The 27,405-nt window shown below is 42.0% G+C and overlaps 1 protein-coding gene and 1 long non-coding RNA gene across 2 annotated transcripts in view; one reads left to right on the top strand and one right to left on the bottom strand.

Moving 5' to 3' along the window:
* The window catches only part of LOC105492076 (uncharacterized), a 101,672-nt gene extending 84,493 nt beyond the window's left edge, over window positions 1–17,179 (top strand). The window contains exon 7 of the long non-coding RNA XR_011623290.1: window positions 16,528–17,179. This is a non-coding gene — a long non-coding RNA (uncharacterized lncRNA). The remainder of the gene's footprint in view (window positions 1–16,527) is intronic.
* On the bottom strand, window positions 5,176–26,798 carry LOC105492077 (adenosylmethionine decarboxylase 1). The gene is made up of 9 exons (XM_011758960.3): window positions 26,361–26,798; window positions 13,713–13,799; window positions 11,962–12,088; window positions 10,579–10,681; window positions 8,676–8,718; window positions 8,432–8,576; window positions 8,049–8,141; window positions 7,800–7,955; window positions 5,176–7,394 (listed from the first exon to the last, which is right to left on the bottom strand). Exons 1-9 carry the CDS (start codon window positions 26,468–26,470, stop codon window positions 7,254–7,256), a joined length of 1,005 nt encoding a protein of 334 aa, XP_011757262.1. The 5' UTR covers window positions 26,471–26,798; the 3' UTR covers window positions 5,176–7,253.
* Between the last annotated feature and the right edge of the window lie 607 nt (window positions 26,799–27,405).

Genomic DNA, 27,405 nt, shown 5'->3' with positions numbered 1-27,405 from the left:
TAAACAAATAAAAGAATGGCTACTCCATACACTTCCCTTCTTGTCTCCAATGGTAGAGGGCCTGTTTCAGTCATCAGGTTCCACTACTAAACTCCTTTCATTCTGAGGACAGAAACAGTATCTAAAAAAGCATACAAACCATTATCATCTCAGTGGATGGGAAAAAAGGCGGGTAGGGATGTGCTATCTTCTATTCATGACAACCCAGAAAACTAGAAGGGGACTACCTTAATCTAATCAAAGGCATTGATCTAGACATCTACATAAAACCAGTAGAGGCCAGGTGAGGTGGCTCACTCCTGTAATCCCAGCACCTTGGGAGGCTAACATGGATGGATTGCTTGAGCCCAGGAGGTGGGGACCAGCCTGAGCAATATGGCAAAACCCTGTCTCTACTAAAACACAAAAATTAGCCAGGTGTGGTGGTGTGCACCTGCAGTCCCAGCTGCTCGGGATGCTTAGATGAGATCACTTGAACTGGAGAGGTCGAGGCTGCAGTGAGCCATGACTGTACCACTGCACTTGAGCCTGGGTGACAGAGCAAGACCCTGTCTCAACAAAATGAAACAAAAACACCACCTACTAGCAAACAGTCTTGATGGAATATTTAATGCTTTCTTCCTAAAACTGGGAACAGGGCAAGGATGTAAGCCCACGGGAACAGCACGAGACCAAGCAAGTAAGGTACAAGTGAAAGGAAGGAGCAAGTGCAAGGATGTACTCCCACTCAGATGCCCACTCTACGCTTCCACTGCCCTGACGGTGCCTCCTTACATTTTACTATATATCTCACCTTAGTCACAGTCTGCTCTTACCTCTTTTACTCACCATGGAAGTCCTAACCAGTGGAATAAGGGAAGAACCAACCAACCACCCACTACTGGCAAAGTCTCATAAGTCAACATTTTTAAAGTTGCCTTTCTATAAACTAGTACCAGTTGGAAAAAGAAACCAATTCCATTTAGACTAGCATCCAGAAACCAAAAATGCTCAGGAATTCACAAAAAACTAGCCGGGCACAGGGGCTCACACTTGTAATCCCAGCACTTTGGGAGGCCGACGCGGGTGGATCACCTGAGATCAGGAGTTCAAGACCAGCCTGGCCAACATGGTGAAAACTCATCTCTACTAAAAATAAAAAAAATTAGCCAGGCATGGTGGCAGATGCCTGTAATCCCAGCTATTCAGGACGCTGAGGCAGGAGAATCGCTTGAACCCAGGAATTGGAGGTTGCAGTGAGCTGAGATCGCGCCATTGCACTCCAGCCTGGGTCACAGGAGCAAAACTGTATACAAAAACAAAACAAAAGAAAACAATTCAACTTAATTCTAATAATCCTACCAGGCTTTAAAAAAAATTGAAACCAACAGGTTTGTTATCGTATTTATATCAACATCTAAAGGATAAAGTAATCTGAAAACAGAACAAAAGAAGACAACTTGACTTCAAGACTTTAAAGCTTAGCAATCAGTATTATATGGGCATATAGACAGATAAAAAGTGGATCAGTGAGAGAATACACTCCAGAAGGCTGGGTGCAGTGGTTCTCACCTGTGAGGCAGGTGGATCACATGAGGCCAAGAGTTCAAGACCAGCCTAGCCAACATAGCCAAACTCCGTCTCTAATAAAAATACAAAAACTAGCCAGGTGCGGTGGCATACGCCCATAGCCCCAGCTACTTGGGAGGCTGAGGCATAAGGATCCCTTGAACCCGGGAGATGGAGGTTGCAGTGAGCCGAGATCGCATCACTGTACTCCAGCCTGGGCAACAGAGCAAGATTCTGTCTCAAAAAAAAAAAAAAAAAAAAAAAAAAAAAAAAAAAAAAAAGGCGAGAATACACTCCAGAAACGGAGAAAAGAATCTTTCCCACAGTGTTAGAATAACTTGATGGGGGGAGAAAAATGAACCTCAAGCTCTACCCTACATCACATACAAAAACTTGAGATTGATAATAGACCTAAACATAAAAGCTTAAACATTTTATGAGAAAACAATACCACCATAACAATCTGGAGGTAGGCAGATTTATTTAGAAAAAGTCCACTTAAAAATTGATAAATTAAGACTCCAGTGGAAACTTCTGCTCAAAACACTATAAAAAAAAAAATCAAGAGTCAAGACACACAATGGGGAAAATATTTGTAAAATAACTGACAAGGAATTTTATTCAAAATACAGAGTTCCTATAACTTGGTAATAAAAAACAACCTAATTTAAAAATACACACTCAAAGACATATTAATGGCCAATAAAAACATGAGAACATGTTCATTAGAGAAATGCAGACTGAAACCACAAGATACCATTTCATGGCCAGAAGTCACAATATTGGTGTGCAAATGTTCACAGCAGCTTTACTCACACTTGCCAAAAACTAGAAATCAATAAAATGTTCACTAACAGGAAAACAGATGAACAAATTATAGTATATTCATACAATAGAGTCCTACTCAATAAGGACTGTTGAACTTCAACAATGTTTATGCTGAAAGAATTACAAAGTTCTAGGGAAGGAAAGTAAAAATGAACCCTAGTCTATGATGAAAACATTTGAATATGGTGGTGGTAGGAGATTGCTTAATTGCCTGGGTAGAGGTAAATGAGCTCCTTTTGTCCTGGTAAGGTGTGGGCGAAGGAGAATCATTTATCAAAATTATAGCTTAGATTTGTGTGTATGCATATATATCTTTTAGATGAAGTCTCACTGTGTCGCCCAAGCTGGAGTGCAGTGGCAATCTCAACTCACCGCAACCTCAGCCTCCCAGGTTCAAGTGATTCTTCTGCCTCAGCCTCCTGTGTAGCTTGGTCTACAGGCATGCGCCACCACTCACGGCTAATTTTTGTATTTTTAGCAGAGATGGGGTTTCACCATGTTGGCCAGGCTGGTCTTGAACTCCTGACCTCAGCTAATCCACCCACCTTGGCCTCCCGAAGGGCTAGGATTACAGGCGTGAGCCACTGTGCCCGGCTAGATTTATGCATTTCAATTTAAATTTATCGAAAAAGGGCATGTAGTTAGTAGACAGATATGCCTAACTAGAATGGTGTTGAAACTTGTATATAAAGGTTTAGTGTACCATTTTGTTTACTTTGTATGTTTGAAAATTGTCCCTATTGACTCCATATTAAGACTTTGTAATCCCTGAACTGTGGGAAGCCGAGGCAGGCAGATCATCTGAGGTTGGGAGTTCGAGACCAGCCTGGCCAACATGGTGAAACCCCATCTCTACTAAAAATACAGAAAATTGGCCAGTCATGCCTGTTATCCCAGCTACTTAGGAGGCTATCACTTGAACCCGGGAGGTGTGAGTGAGCCAAGATGGCGCCACTGCACTCCAGCCTGGTGACAGAGCGACATTCCATCTCAAAAAAAAAACAAAAACAAAAACAAAAAACCCTCCATATTGTTTACAAATCTAAAATCTATTGTCTGGGCCCCTAGGCCATATATCCAACAATTTATCAGGTATCCCTTGACAAGGGCTAACATCTGTTTGATGATTTTCTTACCATCTTGAAGTCACATACCTCTAGCTTTGTTTCTAATTTCACCACAGGGTTCTGTTGAGAATCCAGGAAAACTGGTGGCTATTGCACAAGTCATGATTTTTGTTTTTGAGACAGGGTTTCACTTTTGCTCGGGCTGGAGTACAGTGGTGTGATCACAGCTCATTACAGTCTCAACTTCCTTTTATTTATTGTAGAGACAGGGTCTTGCTATGTCGCTCAGGCTGGCCTCAAACTCCTGGGCTCAAGCAATCCTACCACCTCAGCCTCCCAAACTTTTGGGATTACAGGTGTCCAGCCATGGCGCCCAGTCTAAAGTTGTTTTGGAATAAGAATTTGGACACTTGACCAGGCACAGTGGCTCACGCCTGTAATTCTAACACTCTGGGAGGCAAAGGTGGGCGGGCGTATTGCTTGAGGTCAGGAGTTCAAGAACAGCCTGGCCAACAGGGTAAAACTTTGTCTCTGCTAAAAACACAAAAATTTGCTGGGTGTGGTGGCACATCCCTGTAATCCGTTATTTGGGTGACTGAGGCACATCACTTGAACCTGGGAGGTGGAGGTTGCAGTGAGCCTAGATCGCACCACTGCATCCAGCCTGGGTGACAGAGCAAGAACGTCTTTAAAAAAAAGAAAAAAAAATTTTTTTTTGGTCACTTGCCATCATTCAAGGCACTAGCACAGAGGCCTGCGGGAGGGCCCTAAGGGAAGAAAATCAGAAAATTCAAACAAACTAATGGAAATGTTTTAGGAAATCACAGGACAGTCTCTGAAAGCAGGAAAGGATGGAATCCAAATTAGGAGCACCTCTTCTATTATGACAAGAGGAAGGGCAAAGTGGATGAGATTATAAAGCCTGAAGCCCAGAACCCAACAAATCCATCACAATTGTCCATCCAGGAGAATAAAATAATATAACATTTCCACTTACGTGTCTATGATGGAAACTTGATGACTGCTTACTAATGAACCCCCAAATTCACTCACCTGTTTTTGGCAAATGAATTTTGTGAATTACATATTGCACAGATACGTAATATTTTGCTTTTCTAGGAACACCATCTGTTTTTAATGAAAATTGAGGAAATATTTTCTAACTGAAGCATATTCTGAGAAAGATCAGAATATACATTTTCATAACATTTTCAGCTTATTACATATTTGTCTGTAGAACTAAAATGTTGCCAAATAAAGAAAATGGCAAAGCCAAGTGTGATGGCAGAAGCCTGCAGTCCCAGCTAGTTGGGAAGCTGCAGCAGGACTGCTTGAGCCTAGGAGTTCAAGGAAGCAGTATGCTATGACCGCACCTGTGAACAGCCACCGCACTCCACCCTGGACAAAAGAACAAGACCCTAAGTTAAAAAAGGAAATGATCACGCTTATACATTTTTTCTACTTAATAGAAATAACCATGAATGAAATAAGGAAACTTATAGTTTGATCATCCTCAACCAATGTTTTAAGAGTCTAGTCTATAATAAAGATTGGGACCTAACACTTTTAAACTTTTCTCTAACTCCAAACTCATAAATACACATTGTTATATTGATTTTAAACTTTTCTCTAACTCCAAACTCATAAATACACATTGTTATATTGCTTTTAAACTTCAGATATAGAGTATTTGGTCAAGTAGCCTCCTTTAAAAAACAGGGCAACAGAAAAGTTTCTGAATGTCACTAGACAATTAAACTTTTATTGAAGCGTAAATTGTGGTACAGAAATACATTTCAATTGATTTAAGTCCAACACCAGTGAAAGGAGAAATTATGGCACCAAAACTTTCCCTCTTCTATCAAACCATGATTTAGATTATGATTCAATCTACATTTCTCTTTTCTAGGCTTTGTCCCATACAAATTTGTGCAGTTTGTCAACATTAGAATTCTTAATTCTATTAGGAAAAAAAACAAAACAATCAAAAAAAAAAACCCACAGACCTCAAGTCAACAAATCTATTGGGATACTGTTTACAAACAAAGTCCACCTTAAGCATTGGTCCTTAAAACAGAGCTCCTCAAAATATTAGGTGCTGTGCTCATTACAGAATCAAACTTACACACTGACTGAAAACTTCAATGAAATTTTCAATCAACCACATGCTTCAAATAAAAGTCAAACAGTGTTCCAACCACTTGATTTCAAACCAAGTAGATTTTAGGTTTAGAAACACTAAAAAAAGGTGTTTCATTTATAAATACGGAAGGAACAAAAACATCACTGCATCAATCCAGAAATTATCAAAATATTTAGAGGACAAGAAATATAGAATTTAGTCAACTTTGCTGTTTTCTCAGTTCCTTAAAATCCCAGAGTATCTGCAAATATAGCTAAAAGGTACCAACTCTTGAAAGCCTATATTACTAGTCATTTCTCATTGAGTATTTTGGAATTTTATTTATGTTCTACTTATTTATTCATGTATTCTACTTTATGATGTTTATCTGAATAATCTGGACAAATTCTCATTCTGGGCAGTCATTCATTTCATCCTATGAATGCCATGGTGAGGGAAACACCATAGGTTAGAGGTACAGATGAAGTCAGAACACACATGCATCACAGTCACAGAATTTTAAGTCACAAGATGGAAAAGACATTGATTCTGCTTTGGATCAAAGTTTATAGAACACTACTTAATGGAAACTAGTGGAAATGGCTGCTAAAGGAAAAGTTAAGGTGAATGATCCAAGCTGACTTGATTTACTGAATCCAGAACAAAATTATGCTAAATCTCTCTGGTAATTAACTAAATAAAAAATCATTTTATACTACTACTTAGTAGGTTAGTAAAGGCGTGCTACTCATTAGACGCTAATCTCATTTACTGAGGAACACAGAATTGTATGTTTTCCACAGTTCAGCCAGTACACCCTAATCTCAATCTACAACTCTGGGTCTTCCCTGCTAATCAACTATTTTCCAAAAGAGCACATTACAATAAAAGAGAGGCTAAATTCCCATGCCCTTTAAATATTAAGCCCAGGGACCATCTCCTCCATTCCCCATCTGGGGTATAGAATTAGTATATATAAACCCACAGTGTTAACAGTGTATTGCTTTATTTGGGGTCTTGGGGGAGACACCAGGGAGAGGGAAGAAATCAAAGGACTATAAATGCAGGGTCCAATAATGTTAAAATAGTAAATATGCAAAATGAGTAACTGGAATCATTTTCTTAAGGACTCAACCCATAGAAGAAAAACTTTAATTGCTGTTTCAAAAAACATCAGTATGAAGTAGAAATTGGTTTCAATAACATTAGTAAAGAATATGTTCTAGAAAGTGGAGGTAACTGGATGTAAAATTCTGGCAGCAATTTAATAGAACAGTCCCAGAGGGTTAGGCTGAGGCCAACACCTAATGAGGACGAAAGCCTTGTCTGTGGGGAATTTTGGATGATACTTGGAGAAATATTACACTGTGCATAAACCAAATTGAGTTGCTTTCACAAGTGTTGTAAAGTTTCATATAGTAAAAGGTTTTTTCTACATGCACTTCAATTTCACAGCAAGAGTGGCAGAGAATACCTAAACACAGAAGAGAGCATTCATGCAAGATATCTAACTCCTTGATATAATAATGCATACAATTCAAAATGATTACACTATCATTACATCTAGGGCTTTCTGCAACTACACAGTGGTGGTTATGGAAAGCACTGCCCCCAGCATCGACATCTAGAAAGCATCCACCACCTTCTACATGTGTTCTCTTTTTGCGTTTTTTCTTCATTTTTCTTAATCAACTCTGCTGTTGTTGCTGCTTCTTAGCAAAACTGGTAAAAACAAAATTGTAATCATTGAACATAGCACTCTGGCAATCAAGACGCTTAAAACCTTCAATCTTCTGAGGCGAAGCAAGCACTGTGCGACATTTAGAACTCTGGGGGAAAAAATTAAATAACCATTAGTGTTTGCAATCCAGAGAAGTGTTTTCAACCAAAACAGTTAAGTGACAGACTTTTATCTTAATGAAACTAAGGCATTTGAGTTATTTTAGCTGCCTTCTTATGTGCTGGAGGGACCAGGGCTTCTTATGGTTCCTCCCACCAGGCCTGTCAATAGCAAGACAGAAGGAACCCATCAATTTGGCTAGATAGAAAACAAGGACTGATATAGGTCTAATGAAACAAAGCTTCTCAGCTACCAGTAACCTCAAACAGTATTACTTCTGGATATCTGAGTGGCTGGTATATGTGCTATCTTAGAATACATCTTAGGCCTCAGTCTCATTTCCTTTAGATTTTAAAAACCAAATTACCTGATTAAAAATAAAATATAAAATTACCTGATTAACAAACAAGGTGGTCACAAATTTTCCTGGCTTGAAGACTTCTACAACTTTCCTGATCAGGTCATCATAGGAGGTCTGACTTAAGTTTGTTTCAAAGCTAACATAAGAAAATTCTGGTTCTGGAGTGATGTGAATAGTCCAATAAGTTCCCTGAGAGAAACAGTTCACAGTGTTAAGAATGGAAAGACTATTACATATTTAAATATTTAAATAATTATTTAAGCAATACATATAACTACTCACATCCGATTTCATTCCATTCATTGAATACCCACAAGGATTGAACATTGTGGCATCAATGACAGAACCTGGTATCAGGTCACGAATTCCACTCTCCTGGGGGGAAAAAAGACCGAGTTTAACAAAGGTTTGACAAATAAACTTCAAATGAGTTCAAAATTTAGTCCCAGGATGGGAGGAGGGAGAGGACCAGGAAAAATAACTAACTGGTGCTAGGCTTAACCCTTGGGTGACGAAATACTCTGTTCGACAAACCCCCATGACACAAGTTTACCGACGTAACAAATTTGCACTTGTAACCCTGAACTTAAAAGTTAAAAAATGAAAAATAAAATTTAGTCCCCATGCAGAAGAATCCAGCACCAATTATTACTAAAAACGCTTACACGAGTGACATCCTTTGCAGTAACACCATCTTTCATGTAGAACTGGTCCATAACTGCTGGGTCAAGCTCACTCATCAGAATTTCCAAGGTTTGATCTGGCTGACTGATTACCCGACTCTCTGGGAAATCCAGAGTATATAAGTACCTAAATAAAAGTTTAAAATGTTCCTAAAAATGACAATTGGCAGTTTAAATTAAATCTTACATAGGACAACAAAAATCCACAAAATTGTACTAAACATACCAACAGTCAGAATTCATACGTCCCATACAGTATGCTGCTCCATCTGTTGAGGGAAAAGAACACAAAATAAATATAACACATCCATTTAATAGGATGGTTTGTTACTACCCTTCCATAATAAGCAGAATGATACTATTTGCCACTTATTAGAAATGTCATCCATGAGTGGACCGGGCATAGTAGCTCATGCCTATAATCCCACCCCTTCTGGGGGAGGCCGAGGTGGGCAAATCACTTGAGGTCAGGAGTTCGAGACCAGCCTGGCCAACATGATGAAACCCCGTTGCTACGAAAAATACAAAAATTAGCTGGGCGTGTTGGTACACGCCTATAATCCCAGCTACTTGGGAGGCTGAGGCAGGAGAACTGCTTGAATCCGGGAGGTGGAAGTTGCAGTGAGCCAAGATCATGCAACTCCACTCCAGCCTGGGCGACAGAATGACACACTGTCTCAAGAAAAAAGAAATGTCATCAGTGAAAGGAAAGGAAACAGTAGGTGAATTCCCAGATAAGGAGAATCGACTGACTTGGTGGATATTTGCACCAAACACCCAACACTCTGATTAGCCTGATTTGGTTTCATATTAGTAGATGTGCTAAGTTCGATTTTCATGCTTGTAAGCGACTTTGTGCAAAGTTACTAAATTATCTTAGGTTTTCAGCCTTATCTAGGAAGTAAGGATGTTATCAGATAACCTTTAGTTCCCTGACCTCTATAAATAAAAGCTTAGTAAAAGGATGAAAGAAACCCTTACCAATTTCATTCAGGAAACACTACTTTACACTGTGCAATTTTAAAAAGGAAGGTCAATTGTTATATAAAATGCTGGAGCAGAGCACTAGGCATTTTTCTGGAGGGAATCATATAACCTTGTTCATATTGTCAAAGGACATTATGATCTATAGGTTAAGAACCACTGAGGCCAGAGGACTGCTACAGGCCAGGAGTTTAAGACCAGCCTAGGCAACATAGCGAGACTCTATCTCTATTAAAAATTTAATAAAAATTAGCTGGGTGCTTGAACTCAAGAGTTTGACATTGCAGTGAACTATAATGATGCCAATGCTCTCCAGCCTGGAAGACAGAATGAGAGTTTGTCTCAAACAAACAAAAACGCAAAAAGAACCAGAGTGAGACACAAAATAGAGTGACTGGCCAGATGAAGATGAACTCTCTCTATGCTATATGAAAAACCAGAGGTGGCAGGTGATCAATTCTACATTTTAAAATTCCATCCGTTAAACACCACTGATTTATGACGCACAATTATTTTTACAAGTGCATGTGTATACATAATTTGTAATAAACTTATCTGTTCATCTCTCTTAACTAAAAATATTTTATCTGATATTTTAATGCTCTTTATAAATTCTGCATATTTTGAATTACAGGTTATATAAAGATCACTACTGTACTCCTAAAACACCCAAGTCAAAGTAAATACGGATCAGGTGCAGTAACTCACACCTGTAATCCTAGCACTTTGGGAAATCAGGCAGGTGGAACCCTTGAGTCCAGGAGTTCAAGACCGGCTTGGGCAAACATGGCAAAACCTTGTCTCTACTAAAAATTAAAAAAAAAAAAAAAATTATATATATATATATAGTGCCAGGTGTGGTGGTGTGCACCTGTAGCCCCAGCTACTTGGGAGGCTGAGGTGGGAGGACCACTTGAGCCTGGGATGTTGAGGCTGCAGTGAGCTATGATCACACCACCGTACCAGCATGGGTGACAGAATGAGACCCCCGTCTAAAACAAACCAAAAAACCCATAAGGAAAGCAAATATGAGTGTATGTAGAGTGCTGTATCTGCATACATATGCTCTCATATAGAAAGATCTCTGAAAGGTTGCACTTTCTATCTTTAAGAAGATAACAGGTTTAGATTTTATTTAAACTTACTTGGGAAAATTGCATTAAGAAACTCTATTTCTTCCTGGAAATTCCGGTGTGGGTACCCTTGGTGAGAAGGCTTCATGAAATTCTTACGAGAATAAAAGAAGCTCTTTATTAAAAAAGAAAAAAAAAAAAAGATAACTTTTAGCTGTAGAATTCTATCACTTTTTGAAGCTAATCAACTATTTCCCACATACTAAAACTCGGCAAAATCAAAACTCAAATATTTTAGCTGGGCATGGTAACATATGTCTGTAGGTTCTGCTATTAGGAGGGTGAGGCAGGAGGATCACTTGGTCCAGGAGTCCAGCCTGTACAACATACTGAGGCTCCATCTCTCCCTCTTTTTTTTTTTTTTAAAAAAAGCCCAGTCTAGGCATGATGGGTCATAACAACTATTAACACCAAGTATATTCCTTTCTAGAACAGTAGTTTCTAAACTGGGCTTATTAATAGTCATGTAAGCAAAAATTTGGGGGAAATAACATACTAGTTTTAAGCATCAGTGATCCAAGTTAAGCACACATTGCTTTAGATTTCTTACAAGGATCAATTCACAACAAAAAAAACTGTACTGAGTACTAATGACAATCCATCCTTTCCTTAAGAAGTTAAAGATTAAAACTCAGGCCGGGTGCAGTGACTCACGCCTGCAATCCCAGAACTTTAGGAGGCTAAGGCGGGTGGATCACCTGAGGTCAGGAGTTATGAGACCAGCCTGGCCAACATAATGAAACACCGTCTCTACTAAAAATACAAAAAATTTAGCTGGGCGTGGTGGTGGGCGCCTGTAATCCCAGCTACTTGGGAGGCTGAGGCAGGAGAATCGCTTGAACCTGGGAGGTGCAGATTGCAGTGAGCTGAGATTGTGCCATTGCACTCCAGCCTGGGAAACTAGAGCGAAACTCCATCTCAAAAAAATAAAAAATAAAATAAAATGTGACAACCACTAATCAGAAAATTATACTCTAGGTAAAAACACTTTAGTTATTGAAGAGTATGAGAATTTAACTCAATACTGACTGTTGCTCTTTGACCTTACTCATTATAAAGACTGGAAAATTTCGGTAATGACATTTTGCTTTTCCTTCTTTTCTTACCATTTCTCTATTATTATAAGTAACCATGTTAAGAAATTAACTACTGGAAGTGTCTGGCTTCTTCATTTCTTTCTCCCACTTGAATTTCATCCTAACTCATTCTCTGCTTCTTTCATATTTTCTGCTGTTCTTGAGAATCAGATCTCTTTCTAAGGTATGAACACCTTACCACGTGTTTACATGCATTGTAACAAAGGCAGTAAGTATATAAATTTATTTACTTTGCATATTACAGGATAAGAACTCTAACATTTATGCCTGAAAAAATATTTAAAAGTTTGCTACTTACTTGAATTGAGTCAAACCCACTGTAATCCCTAGCAAGCTTCAACAGGGGAACCAGTGCTTTCAGCAAGAGGGTGGTACCACATGTCTTCAAAATGAAACGTCTCTTGGAGACAAACATGCTACTCTCACTGCAGTTGAAAAAAGTCACAATATTATAACAATACTAATATACTACTGAGGGTGCAATCAACCAATTTAATTATTTACAATTTTGGCTAGTATTTTTAAATATTAGGATCTCAAGGAAGCAAGTTACACACTACAGTATTCTTTTTTTCTAGTATACAAAACATCCCCAGGGCTTGGCACATGGTAAGCATTTTCATAAACATTAGTATATTTATAATATAAACTTAGTTTAAAAAAAAAAAGAGAGACGCCAGGCATGGTGGCTCACACCTGTAATCCCAGCACTTTAGGAGGCCGAGGTGGGTGGATCACGAGGTCAGGAGTTCAAGACCAGCCTGACCAAGATGGCGAAACCCCATCTCTACTAAAAATACAAAAATTAGCCAAGCACGGTGGCAGGTGCCTGTAATACCAGCTACTTGGGAGGCTGAGGCAAGAGAATTGCTTGAACCTGGGTGGCAGAGGTTGCAGTGAGATGAGATTGCACCACTGGACTTCAGCCTGGACAGAGTGAGACTCCGTCTCAGGGGGTAAAAAAGAAAAAAAGAAAGAAAAAAAAAAAAAAAACAAGGGTGGGGGGGCTGTTTAGTCCAGTATCTCCCTGCAAGGTCCATCACAATATATACACAATATATACTATAAGCATTCATTCAAAGTATTTATTGAATAAATTAACTCTGCAACTATAAAAAAGGTGATGAGCTTTTATATACCAATTAGACAACTGTATTTGTATAGCAAAGCTAACTTTCCCTTTGCCTGAACTTCTGATTAAGAGGTACTTCTTTCGGCCGGGCGCGGTGGCTCAAGCCTGTAATCCCAGCACTTTGGGAGGCCGAGGCGGGCGGATCACAAGGTCAGGAGATTGAGACCACAGTGAAACCCCGTCTCTACTAAAAATACAAAAAATTAGCCGGGCGCGGTGGCGGGCGCCTGTAGTCCTAGCTACTCAGGAGGCTGAGGCAGGAGAATGGCGTGAACCCAGGAGGCGGAGCTTGCAGTGAGCCGAGATCGCGCCACTGCACTCCAGCCTGGGCAACAGCGTGAGACTCCGTCTCAAAAAAAAAAAAAGGTACTTCTTTCTTAAGTGGGAGGAAAAGATGGCAACCACCTTGAACTATCCGGTGAGGCTTCGAAACCTACATCCTAGAAACATCCATGTTACACTAAACGTTTCCTTTTATACCATATTCTTAAAAATAATGTATAAAAAAGGCGGAGTGCAGTGGCTCACATGTATAATCCCAGCACTTTGGGAGGCCGAGGCGGGTGGATCACCTGAGGTCAGCAGTTCAAGACCAGCCTGGCCAACATGATGAAACCCCGTCTCTACTAAAAATACAAAAATTAGCCATGTGTGATGGAGGGTGCCTGTAATCCCAGCTACTCAGGAGGCTTAGGCAGGAAAATTGCTTGAACCAGGGAGGCGGCGGATGCAGTGAGCTGAGATCACGCCACCGCACTCCAGCCTGGGTGACTGAGTGAAACTAAGTCTCAAAAACCCAAACCAAACAAAAAAAAACCCAGAACTACAACTGAGAGGAACTTACTGTTTCACATTATGATTAGGACTGAAATGAGCTAACACTTGTTTCAACCTAGCACTTGTTTCACAGGACTTACCTGAGTACATAAGCTTCCTGCTTGTCAGTTTTTGTCACACTTATGATTGAACATTGCACATCCTTCAAAAGTACGTCCCACTCAGATCTATCATTTAACAAAAAAAATTATGATTAATCCACAACAGTACCCACCTACTCATAAAAATTACAAAGCTCACACTTTTTCCCACGAAGAGACCACATTTTTAATTAATACTGTACACCAACATTTAGTTTCTTTCAAAATAATCTACATTGACATATCCAGATAAATGACAGGTATATTATGCTATATATGGAAAAAAAAGGTCATTATACTATGTATTTACAAATTACTAAAAGAAAAATAGGCAAAAAAATGTTCAAAGGTCCATAAACCAAGGTAAACCATTAACTCATCAATGATTATAGAAATTCAATGGGATACTTTGTCTCTAAAATGTGCAGATTTTTAACCTTAAGAAACACTTCAAAAAAAGAGCATAATTTTACCAATCTAATTGGCATAGAGATTTAAAAGCCTAACTGTCTGGACAGAGTGAGTGATGTTACCCTTATAGCACTTACAAAAAACTGGAATTACTTTGCCAATCATAAGCACACCTAGAAGACTTTGGGAATACTACACAGCTCTCCAAATGCAATGAGAAAGCCCATTTAGCAGGAAATGTGTAGTACAAGCAACCATAGCAATGGAGGTCATATGGACATGAAGAAACTAGTCTTAATTTGCCTGAGATAGAATTAGGAAAGTATTGATTCTTTCATCAGTGTGCCCATTATAAAAAGACAATGTAATTCCATGGAACAGCTTAACATGACCAGATATTATTATTTTTTGAGACAGGGTCTCACTCTGTCGCCCAGGCTGGAGTGCAGTGGTGCAATCACAGCTCAGTTCAACCTTGACCTCCCAGGCTCAAGCAATTTTCTTGCCTCAGTCTCTCAGGTAACCAGAACCACAAGCATGTGCCACCATGCCCAGTTGTTTGCCAGAAATATTTTCTAGGCCGGGCACGGTGGCTCACACCTGTAATCCCAGCACTTTGGGAGGCCAAGGCAGGTGGATCACTTGAGGTCAGGAGTTTGAGACCACGTGTGGTGGTGGGTGCTTATAATCTCAGCTACTCAGGAGGCTGACTGAGGCAGGAGAATCGCCTGTAATCCTAGCACTTTGGGATTGGGATGGCTTAAGCTCAGGAGTTTGAGACCAACCTGGGCGATAGAGCAATACCCTAGGTCTTTAAAAAAAAGAAGAAAAATTTTTAAGCCCCATGATATCTGATAGGCCATTGCTCTATAACTCACAAAAATGGCAAATCTTTTTTTTTTTTTTTTTGAGACTGAGTCTTGCTCTACCACCCAGGCTGGAGTCTAGTGGCAAGATCTCTGTTCACTGCAACCTCCACCTCCCAAGCAGCTGGGATTACAGGCACGCACCACCACGCCTGGCTAATTTTAATTTTTGTATTTTTAGTGGCGACAGGGTTTCACCATGTTGGCCAGGCTGGTCTCGTACTACTGACCTCAGGTGATCCGCCTGCCTCGGCCTCCCAAAGTGCTAGGATTACAGGCGTGAGCCAATGTGCCCAGCTGGCAAATCATTTGTTAACCAGATAAGAACGTCTGAGTGAAATCCAACAGCAAAATGTTTTACTCGTTTGTATTAAAAAGCAAGCACAATACCAAACAAGCCTGGTAGAATTTTGTGTGTGTCTCACCATTTTGCTATAAGAAACTGTTACTGACCCATCTGTGTACCAATACCCATCCAAAAATATTTAATGTGTTAGGCTTGCTAATGATTACAGAGCTTTCCTGTATTTGACTATAACATGACTAAACAACTTTTTAAAGAGAGCTATTAAAAAAAATTAAGGTTCTTTTAAAAAGGTGCTAACAATTTGTTCATATATGCAAAGAATACATATGCGGGACATATACTGTGACAACCCTTGAAATTACCCCTGGCTTGTGTGGTGGCACACGCCTGTAATCTCAGCTACTCAGGAGGCTGAGGCAGAAGAATCACTTGAAGGTGGAGGGTGCAGTGAGCTGACATCTTGTCACTGCATACCAGCCCGGGAAACAGAGGGAGACTCCGTCTCAAAAACAAAAAACAAAAAAAACTTGGCCAGGCACAGTGGCTCACGCTGTAATCCCAGCACTCTGGGGGGCCGAGGCGCGTGGATAACCTGAGGTCAGGAGTTTGAGATCAGCCTGGCCAACGTGTTGAAACCCCGTCTCTACTAAAAATACAAAAATTAGTTGGGCGTGGTGGCGGGCGCCTATAATCCCAGCTACTCCAGAGGCTGAGGCAGGAGACTGAACACGGAGATGGAGGTTGCAGTGAGCCGAGATCACACCACTGCATTCCAGCCTGGGCGATAAAAGTGAAACTCCATCTCAAAAAAATAAACAAATTTTACTCGTGGGAATGAAATCCTGCTTCACTTGACTAAGATAAATTTACAAAATCCTTGCAAAAATTATCTACTATTAAGACTCCCATTCCTGAATATGAAGGTAAATAAAAATACCAACTATGATTTAAGTATTTGAAGCATTAAAATTTCAGATTTTTAAAGAGCTTATCTAATTCAGGTCCATCAATAATGCTACCTGCTTAAGTCATCACCTACTGACTTCCCACTATAACTTACCACTCTTGCACATGTTCTTTTTTACCCACTGGATGCACTAACAAATCCCACCCTCCCTTTCTCAGTTATACTCACCATTTCTATTAAGACTTTTAACAACAGGGTCCCTGGCTGAACCAAACAATGTAACAATCTTTTCCTTTCTTATTTTTGTTTTCTCTTTTTTAAAAGGCTGTTGTGGTCAGGCACTGTGGTTCAGAGAGGCCAAGAAGGAAGGATCACAAGGCCAGAAGTTCAACACCAGCCTGGGCAACACAGCAATAGCCAGTCTCTTAAAAAGAAAAAAGGCAGCTGGGAGTGGTGGTGTAGGCCTGTAGTCCCAGCTACTCAGTAGGCTGATGTGGGAAGTTTGCTTGAGCCCAGGAGGTGGAGGGTGCAATGAACCATGATTACACCACTACACTCCAACCAGGGCAACAAAGCAAGACTCTCTGTTAAAATAAAAAGTATTCACCCTTACAACTTGTAGCACAGATACTTTAAAATCGTGGTCCATGTCACCTTGAGGTTGGTGTCTGCTGTTTTTTCCTTCGAGATGTTAAGATTTTCCTGGTTTTGGGTATGTCACCTAATTTAGGGTTGCATCCTGGATATTTTGACATGTTACATCATTCTAGGTCTTGATTTTTAAAAACGTTTAGCAGACAATCTGGTTTGGTTCAGGCTTCAAGTTTTTACTCAACATTTGTAGGTTGTGTTATGGTTCCAATGTCAGGCTCGTTATGAACTCCTTTGCTATGCTATTTGCATCTGTCCCACTTATTTGCCACCCAATAGCCAGGCTGGCCCTGGGGAGGCAGTCTATCCTGTATTTTAGTTTTCAAACCTCTGATGTGCTGTTTAGGGTCAGATCTATGCAAAATGGCTAAGGAACGTTCATATAAAACTTCATAGGTTTACTTTTCTTCAACTCTCCATAATCTCTCTGACAATGCCTGACTCACATAGGGGATAGGGGAAGGACTCTTCTTCATCCACTATCTATAAAAACAGGGCTTTGGCCAGGCGTGAGGGTTCACGCCTGTAATCGCAGCACTTTGGGAGGCCAAGGCAGGCGGATCACGAGGTCAGGAGATGGAGACCATCCTGGCTATATGGTGAACTCCTGTCTCTACCAAAACCACAAAAAATTAGCCGGGCGTGGTGGCGGGCACCTGTAGTCCTAGCTACTCCGGAGGCTGTGGCAGGAGAATAGCGTGGAGGCAGAAGAACTGTGTGAACCTAGGAGATGGAGCTTGCAAGTGAGCTGAGATCGCGCCACTGCACTCCAGCCTGGGCAACAGAGCAAGACTCCGTCTCAAAAACAAACAAACAAAAAAACGATTCCCTTCTCTTGTCGTTTTAGGTATCTGCCTAACTGCCACAGCTGCTAAAGGCCTACAAGGGGGTTGGGGCAGAACAGAAAAAAACAAAAGCAAAAAAGAGATTTCCTCCACTCTGACTCAAAGGGGCCTCTCTTTCTTTCTTTGCAGACCAGAACTAGAGAGCCTTTCTTGGAACTATTTTTGCCTGCCCGTACTGTTCAGTTTTGGGTTTCTGGCAAGCCCAGGAGAAATCAGTGAGGAGATACCAAAGGGGGAAAAAAACAGGAAATTAGTGGTTCAGTGGAATTTAAAGTTCTGGCTTTCTTCTCCATTTCACCTGCTAAAATTTACTTCTTAGAGTCCTTGGATAGCTGCTCAACAAGGCATTCTGTCCAGGGTTTATTAATTGCATTTTAATAAAAGAAGACAGTGTAGCATGTTTCTTCTGTAATGGCAGAAAGAAATAACCTTTTGTTTTTTGAGCCAGTCTCACTGTCACCCAGGCTGGAGAACAATGGCACAATCACAGCTCACTGGAGCTTTGGCCTCCCAGACTCAAAGAGATCCTCCCTTCTCAGCCTCCCAAGTAGCTGGGACCACAGGCATGTATCACTACACCTTACTAATATATTTTTAAATTTTTTGTAGAGATGAGGTCTCCCTATATTGCCCAGGTTTGTCTCAAATTTCTGGGCTTATGAAATCCTCCCACCCCAGCCTCCCAAAGTGCTAGGATTATAGGCACGTGCCAACCCATCTGGCTTCAAAATGCTCTTATACTCATTCATCAACAGTTAATAAAATTCTCCAACCAAACCTTTCCTCAACTAATAGTAATGCTCCACTAGTCAGAATTTTTCAATCATAGTATCAAAGAAAGCAATTACTTTAAGCACCCTAGGACAAACAGTTAAACTGTCTATCAACCTAGTGATGATAAAGGCATCTTACCAGAGTTGCCAGGCTCAAGAAAAATAAATCAGAGGGCAAGATAGATGAAAGAAAAATGAAGAAGTCAATACAATGCTATATGTGTACATAAAAGAGGTGAAAAACTCTGCAACAGCTGAAAATTTCAGCACAAATTATTTCTATCATATTTCTGTGGGAAAAAATGGCCTGCTTTTGTAAATAAAGCTCTACTGGAACCTAGCCACACCCATTCATTTATACATTGACTATGGTTATTTTCTCCCTATAAGGGCAGAGATGAGTAGTTGCGACAGACTGTCTGCCTTGCAAAATTTAAAACTTACTCTCTAGCCCTTTACAGAAAGTTTGCTGACTCTCGTTTTGGAGGGAAGGTTTTCAGTGGTCTGCTTTCTGATCAAATTAACGATGGAAAAGACAAAGTGCTTTATACAGTCGACAGAGCCATTTTCTAAATCAGGTTGCAGTGAGCCAAGATCACGCCACCGCACTCCAGTCTGGGTGACACAGTGAGACTGTCTCAAAAGAAAAAAAAAAAAGATAGCATTAAGCTAGAATGTTTTATCAGGCTCAGCAGTGGTGGTGGTCTCATCTCTGCTTCATTCCCAGGCATACTATGCACTGAGACTTTGAAACACTAGTCTATTATAAACTGTTTACAAAACTCATCTATATTTGGCAATTCTTATAGAGTTCAATAAATCAAATTGATGGATATAAAGCAGAATCGAGAGAGAGAGAAGCAAGACAGCTAGATAATTTTGGGATTTATTCACATTACAGATCACATAATACTGATCTAGTCATTAGAAATTATTATAAAGCTATTCAAGCACACAATTTTTTTTTTTTTGAGATGGAGTCTTTTTCTGTCACTTAGGCTGGAGTGCAATGGCACGCTATCAACTCACTGCAAACTCCACCTCCCAGGTTCAAGCAAGTTTCTTGCCCCAGCCTCCTGGGTAGTTGGGATTACAGGCATCTGCCACCATGCACGGCTAATTTATTTTTGTATTTTCAGTAGAGAAGGCGTTTCACCATGTTGGCCAGGCTGGTCTCGAACTCCTGACCTCAAGCGATCCACCCACCTCAGCCTCCCAAAGTGCTGGGATTTGGGATTACAGGCATGTGCACATAGCTCAAAGCACACAATTCTTAGGTGCTTATAAAACACAAAGAAATATGTAGATTGAGTATTTCCTGATTTGAATTCCTTTTTCTCATCTTAAATGCCACTGCTGGCAGGGCGCGGTGGCTCAAGCCTGTAATCCCAGCACTTTGGGAGGCCGAGGCAGGCAGATCACGAGGTCAGGAGATCGAGCCCATCCTGGCTAACACGGTGAAACCCCGTCTCTATTAAAAAATACAAAAAACTAGCCGGGCGAGGTGGCGGGCGCCTGTAGTCCCAGCTACTCAGGAGGCTGAGGCAGGAGAATGGCGTGAACCCGGGAGGCGGAGCTTGCAGTGAGCCGAGATCCGGCCACTGCACTCCAGCCTGGGCAACAGAGCGAGACTCCGTCTCAAAAAAAAAAAAAAAAAAAAAAAAAAAAGCCACTTCTTTGATCTAATTCAGTGGTTCTCAACTTGTGATAATTTTGTCACCCAGGAGACATGTGGCAACATTTGGAGACTTTTTTTTTTTTTTTTTATCACAACTGCGGTGGTAGTGGTGTTGCCAGCATGTAGAGGACAGAGGCCAGGGATGCTGCTACACATGGTATAATTAACAGGATAGTCACTGACACCAGTGAATTATCTGAACCAAAATGTCAAGAATGCTGAAGTTGAGACACCCTAATTTCACTTAAAGTGTAGGTACTAAAATATTAAATATAATCAGAGATCATGATAAATGATCCCAAAGAAATAGATGTTCTATATTAATAACAGCACATAAATTGTATGTCTGAAAAACAACACTTTAGTGGCATGCCACATTTTATATTTAAAATGTTTTCTTAGAGGCCGAGATCTAATAAAAATAGAACTTAGGAATGTTTACAGGGACAAGATTATTATAACAAGACTTCTCTATGCCTGATTAAATGCATTTTGGGAGCCCAAGGCAGGCGGATCACTTGAGATCAGGAGTTCAAGACCAGCCTGACCAACATAACAAAACCCCATCTCTACTAAAAAATACCAAAATTAGCCAGGTGTGGTGGCACAGACCTGTAGTCCCAGCTACTCGGGAGGCTAAGGCAGGAGAATCGCTTGAACCCAGGAGGCGGAGGTTGCAGTGTGCCAATATCACACCACTGCACTCTAGCCTGGGAGACAGCAAGATAAGCTGTCTCAAAACAAGAAGTAAATGAGGTCAAGTATCTTGAACAAGAGTCCCAAGACTACATAACAGGGAAAAACAGTCTCTTCCACAAATGGTGCTGGGAAAAAGGGATGTCCACATGCAAACAAAATTAAGTTGGACTCTTACCTTACATCATAAACAAAAATTAACTAAAAATGGAACAAGGACCTAAACATTAAGAGGAAATAAAACTCCTAGAAGAATACATAGAGTAAACGCTTCAGGCATTACATTTGACAATGATTTCTTGGATATGACATACAACAAAATCAAAAACAGACAAATGGAGCTTGAAAACCTAAAATGTAAAAATTTCTATACATCAAAAGAAATGAGTGAAAAGACAACCTACAGAATAAAATACTTGCAAGTCACCTCATAAGGGGTCAATATCCAAAATAAAAGAAACACCTACACACAACTCAACAAAAAAAAAAAGTGATTAAAAAATGGACAAAGGGACCAGGGCGATGGCTTAATCACTTGGAAGTCAGGAGTTCAAGACCAGCCTGGTCAACATGGCAAAACCCTGTCTTTTACTAAAAACACAAAAATTAGCCAGGCATGGTGGCGCATACCTGTACCACCAGCTATTAGGGAGGCTGAGACAGTAGAATCGCTTGAACCTGGGAGGAGGAGGTTACAGTGAGCTGAGATGTGACCACTGCACTCCAGCCTGGGTGACTGAGAGTGTCAAAAAAAAAAAAAAAAAAAAAAAAGACAAAGGACTTAAATATAGAAGGAACCCATTACTGCAGGGTTATGCTCTAATCACCTGAAAAATGACTACATAGATCCTATTCCCATATCCAGTTAGGTCAGACACTTTCTGAGGATGATGCCTGGAAATTTTTATTTGAAAAGCTTCCAGGTCATTAGATTACTCATTACTTTCTAATGTAAAACTAGCTAGTTTCAGAGTTCAGGTAATTTATCCAAAGTCACTGCAGCTTCCCAATTCTGAGCTTACCTCATATTTTTAGGTCTGTTTTAGAGACTCTCATTACAGTACATTCATCAGGGTGCCTCTACCCCAGGTAGTAAGCAGTCTTTAGGTCAAAGGCATCCTAAAACCGTATTATTCTTGAGTAAAGCTAGACTGACCAGAAGTTAGATTCTGAGGATGCCTTCCTGGGGCAGTGAATTCAGATACCCTGAGAAATAAGCCTCCTCCTTTTGTTCAAAGATATGAACCTAGAATGCAGCCACACTATTATAATCACATTATTGTTTCTCTGTCTCAAATTTTTACCCCAAATCGGGATACTCCTCTCAGTTTTCTGCTACTTTCAACATGCGCTTCTTAAAGATACATGGTTTGTAAACAACAGTTGAAATCTTTTCGTTGTTGTTGAGACAGGGTTTCACTCTGTCACCCAGATGGAGCGCACTGGTGCAATCTCATTTTGCTGCAGCCTCAATCCCCCAATGGCTCAAAAAATCCTCCCATTTCAGCCTCCTGGGTGGCTGGGACTGCAGACACACACCAGGATGGACCAGCATGCCCAGATAATTTTTTTTTGTAGAGTCAGGATTTCACTATGTTGCCCAGACTGGTCTCAAACTCCTTGGCCTCTCTCAGAGTGCTGGGATTAGACATGAGCCACCAAGCCCAGCCCTGAAATATTTTTGAAACTGCTGGGAGGAATGTAACGAGAAGCTTAATTCTTTAGTAGGAAGCATTTTTACCCTGAAACATTACACTAAAAGGTTTTTTGGCAATGGGTTGTAAATTCCTGCAATGTAAATTATTGATAGTGCGATAATACTGCATAATGACGTAGTCAAAGAAGGCATGAGTTTGGGGAAAGTTAAGCTGAGGTATGACTATCTTTGCAACTGCCCCAATCCTTTACTAAAAATTATGTTTTAGTTTATAAAATCTGAGTAAAGCACAGAATAGGATTTCCAGTCCTGAAAAAATCACTTTTCCCAGCAAAATTTTCTATTTTCTAACAGATTTCCTCCTTACTACTCTCATCCTCCCTAAAGCTGCCATTTCTTATAAAAGGCTTTTGTTTGTTACAGCACTTTGATTCAACAACTAAACCATTTTTAAATGGTCACTGATTTTTATTCAACATCCCTAAAATCTGAAAAATTAAAGAAAACTGCAGGTTACCCCTAAGAAACTGCCTCTCCCTTAATTGTCCTTTATTCATCTGGGTACACCTGGTCTGCTGCTTTTCTCCAACAGTAGTGTTTAACCCAAGCTATATCATACAAGATTTTTCTTTGTTAAATTTCTCAGTATTACATAATTTGTTCGCTTATTAAGATAAATTATCTTAAATGGTCTACAAGAGGAAAGCAGTGTTTAGTAAAAAGGTGTATATTCAGAAAGGATTCCAGCTTAACTTGGCATTAAAGCTTGCACTGATGAGCCAAGTTTGTTTAAAGTGAATTCTATTCCCTCACACCATACACAAAATCAATTCCAGATGGATTGCAGATCTAAATATGAAAGGTAAATATCGTGTAGGAGAAAAAAATATTTCAGACTTTGGGATGAGCAAACTGAGGGAAGTATGTCGTTTCCCAGAAGAATGTGTGAAAAAGGTTGGATATTTTCTCCCTTGAATTATGTAGAACACTCCAGTGAAACCATCTGGGCCTAGATGATTGACTGATTCAAGTTATTTAGGTGTTGTTCTAGGACTATTTTAGGTTCTCTATTTCTTCTTGCGTTAGTTTTGGAAAGCTATTTTTCCAGGAGTTTTTTCTCCCTAATATCTTTATCTTGTTATCCTTGTCTTTAGCATCAACACTAATGCTCTCTTTGGATATTTAAGCCTCTCACTCTCTTAATCCTTTCTATGTCCGTATGTTTATTATGCTTTATAAACAAATTTGTTTAATTCAGCCTGTTCGTCTTTTAACCCACTTTTAGTTTATTCGCATCTTAATGGAGCCCAAGAGGTCAAGGCTGCAGTGAGCCATGATCGTGCCACTGCACTCCAGCCTGGGCTATAGAGGGATCCTGTCTTTAGTACTGCATATAAAATATTAACCTATTTATTCTTCACAACTTCCATGAGCTATATGCCATTATTGTCTCCATTTTAAAGATGAGGAAACAGCTCACACAGCTATTAAATGCTGTTTGAATTCAAATCTTGTTATTCCAGAGGCTGTGCATTTAATCATGTCATTTGAGTAAAACGCGTCATGCTTTATTCTTCTAGATAACCGATTATCCTTCCCTAGGGTCTCTGGGACTGGGCCCATGTCCCTACAGACCAGACTCCATCGACGATACTCTCTTTGCTAGGCTGTTGATTTTAGGTGATTCAACGAACACCTACTATTTCAAGCTTTTTTAACATCCCGGTAAATAACCTAACCAGTTGAGTGGTCGCTGAAAAATGTTCCTACGAAGGTTACCAGGGGACCTTAGTTAAATCAATAGATTTTTCCGTTCTTGCTTAACTTGCTTTATCTACAACAGTTACAATGTGGCAGTATACTACCAGTAGTTGTTCAATGAATGTTACATGCCCACAAAATGGATGGCACTAAATCATGAACTCTACAGGGAATATTTTGTCCTTCAAAGTTCAACTTTGGCCATGATTTTAAGAGCCACACTGGGGCAGTAAAACAATTTGGGCTGATCAAAGTACAAAGTAAAAAGGATTCTTAAACATTTAAAGAAAGCAGGCTGCTTTGTTAAAAGCCTCTTCCCCCTCTCCACTTTGACTCAGGAAGCTCTAAACAGCCAAACCGCCAAGAACTTGGGGAGAACAAAACCTTCTTCCCTTTATTAAGAACATGTACTTACTATTATTTAAGGGCTCAAACATTTAAAAAGCCAAAGTGACAATTTCTGCTATTCGTTTTCTAGAACTGTTCTTACCCATCAGTTCTTCCTTGCCAAGATTTTGTAGGTTAATTATCCTGATCACAATCGTTTTTACCACACACCTATCACAAATACCAGCCTTCTCATTTGTGAAATGAAGGAAATACTAAGCTTCTCCATGACCAAAGTCCGCTTCCTATAATCTGCACGTGAGCCTGGCACGTAGTAAGCGCTATAGACATTTTAAGTGTCACACGAAGCTTGAAAAATGAGATGTGTGACATATTAGCTATCACTAGTAGCTTTTTTCTACAACGGAATCGTTCGAGATATACTGCTAGAAACTGGGTTTCCCATGGTGCCTTAAAGTCTCGGTAGCACGTGTCTGCCTGGATTCCCTTTTCCAGTTGCTTTTTGTCAAGGGACAGCTCCGAGATTAGCTAACATTCCTAAAACGCCCATTGGCCCACACCCTGGGGCCAGGCTCTGAGTCGGGCCCAGGAGCCCATTGGTCGCCGCCTCTCAATGAAGCTGGCCACGCCGGTTACTCCGTAGCACGGCCACTCTAGCCGCACTTGTGCGCAGAGGAGCCGGGGATCCGGTGGCAGGGCCTAGGAAGGCCATGGGTGGCCACCGGTGCGACCGCTGCCGGGAACAAGGCCCAAGCATCCACGGGATCTCCGGGCTTTTATTTAAGTATGGATTTCCACAGCAATACCAACTAACACGCCTCTTCGGCGCAGTCAGCCCAAGTATGTCTCGCGTGACGGCCGGCAGTAGGAGTGGGCCCCAGATTCCTTTGCTCAAGCTTAAGGCATTAGAGGCATTATGTCCTGGGGCAGGCGGGCCTCCCGCCACCCGCACCTCTCCCGCCGGCTCCGTAGCAGGTTACACAACCCAAGGTCAAGAGACTGGGGAGCAGCCCTCGGCGGGCTCAGCGGCCGTGTCGAGGGCGGCCCCGGGGACTGCTCCGTTTGCCCAGCCGCCCCGAAAAGGCTCTGGCGCAGAGCACGTTAGGGCAGCGGTGGGGCCCCGCCACTGCGACACAACTGCTCCCGCCCAATCCCCGCCGCCCGAGCGCCACATGCTGCCCGCGGCCACCGCGGGTGGGAGGCCTGTTCGCCAGCCCCTCAGACAAGGCCGGGAGGGCCCCTCCTGTCCGCGCCCGCGGCAAGAAAGAGCGCCGCTCCCGCCCTCCCTTCCCCGAAGCGGGCACGCCCGAATTAGCGCCTGACTAAGCCCGCCGAGCCACACCTGCCGGAGGCAACCCGCGCAGGCGCCCCGACCCCCACCTGACGCCCCTGCCGCCAACTACTACGGAGAGGAACGTCGGGAGGCGAGGGCCGCAAAACCACCCCGGGCCGCGCCTCCCGCCGCCCAGCGCGGGACTTTACCTGAGCACGCGGCCGCGCCGGCCTCCTCCCCTCCCCCAGGACAGTGCCAGGCGCCGCAACCACCGCGGGAGAAGCCGGCTCCGGCCCGCGTGGACACGGCCGCTCTCCCCCAAACCGCGAACCTTCCAAGGCCGCCGAAGCGACCCCCGGCCGCAGACCTGCCCCCACCTGAAGGCGGAGGGAACTCGGGCCCCGCCCGTGGCTGGTGCCTCGGCGGCGGCGACAGTCCCCAGGCCCGGATGTCAGCGAGCGCCCCGGGGACCCACCTTGGGATAGTGCGAAGATCCCCAGATCCTTGGTTTGCCTCGGGCTGCTGCCGGGAGAACCAAACCTCCAGCAGCTTCTCGGTCCCTTCGAAAAAATGTGCAGCTTCCATCACCGTGAGACTAGCGAACAACCAACAACCACAGAAAATCAACTAAATTAAACCTCTTCTCCCGCCGCTGCCGCCGCCGCTGCGGATTGTTCCAGCTGTGTTACTAAAGTTCAGGTTCCTTTTTTTTTTGCTATAATTTTATATTAACTTTTTTTAAAAAAAGGACTAATAAAATTTTCCCGGCTTTGTGTGAGCGAAAGTTGAACGTAAGTCTTTTGGAAATAGAGGCAGATACAGTTCAGTCTCTTGTAGTCCGCTGCTTTCCCGTTAGAGAGAGTAGAGCGAGCGCTAGCTAATGTCGCCGGCCATACTGTGTAAGCGAGAGCGCTGCGTGAGCACCGCGCTTATATATCCCGGCTCCCCCAAAAGACCAGGAAGTGACGCATCGTCCCACCTCCACGGCCCATAGCTGCCGCCGCCTGTCAATCACTAGCGGCCGAGTGACGGCTGGCTGGCCGAGGGCCTGGCGGAGAGCGCGGGGAGCTGCCCCCTGCGCTGCGGCTGGGGCTCTGGCCGGCTGTTGAGTGGTAGTCTTTACTGTGATGTCCAGCTGGGGACTGGAAACCTCGGGTCGAATGCAGAGTGGGTGGGGAGAGCGGGAACCGAATGAGGAAAGGCTGTGCAGAGCTGTTTAGGAAAAAAAATGATTAGCAGAAAACATGGGTGGGTCCTTAGCGGTGTTGGCGGGGTTCAGCGGGGACGGTGGCCAGCGCTGGGTTGGCGTGGTGCTTTCAATCTTGTGCAGTTCACCGCGACTGCTGAGGTACTTGGCCATTCTTTAAAGTGTGTTTTCCCAAGGCGAACGCAGCCAGGCGTTAAAACTAAACATTTGTCCGTGACGCGCACGTTGCCAGGGGTCGAATTAGAAGGCGCTTTAATTCTGCTCACGCCTTGGCTGACGTGCGAATGAATGCAGTCCTCGGCTGGTTTATACA

The sequence above is a fragment of the Macaca nemestrina genome, chromosome 5 (assembly GCF_043159975.1).
Source record: "Macaca nemestrina isolate mMacNem1 chromosome 5, mMacNem.hap1, whole genome shotgun sequence".
Classification (NCBI taxonomy): domain Eukaryota; kingdom Metazoa; phylum Chordata; class Mammalia; order Primates; family Cercopithecidae; genus Macaca; species Macaca nemestrina.
This window is presented reverse-complemented; position numbering and strand designations above follow the sequence as displayed.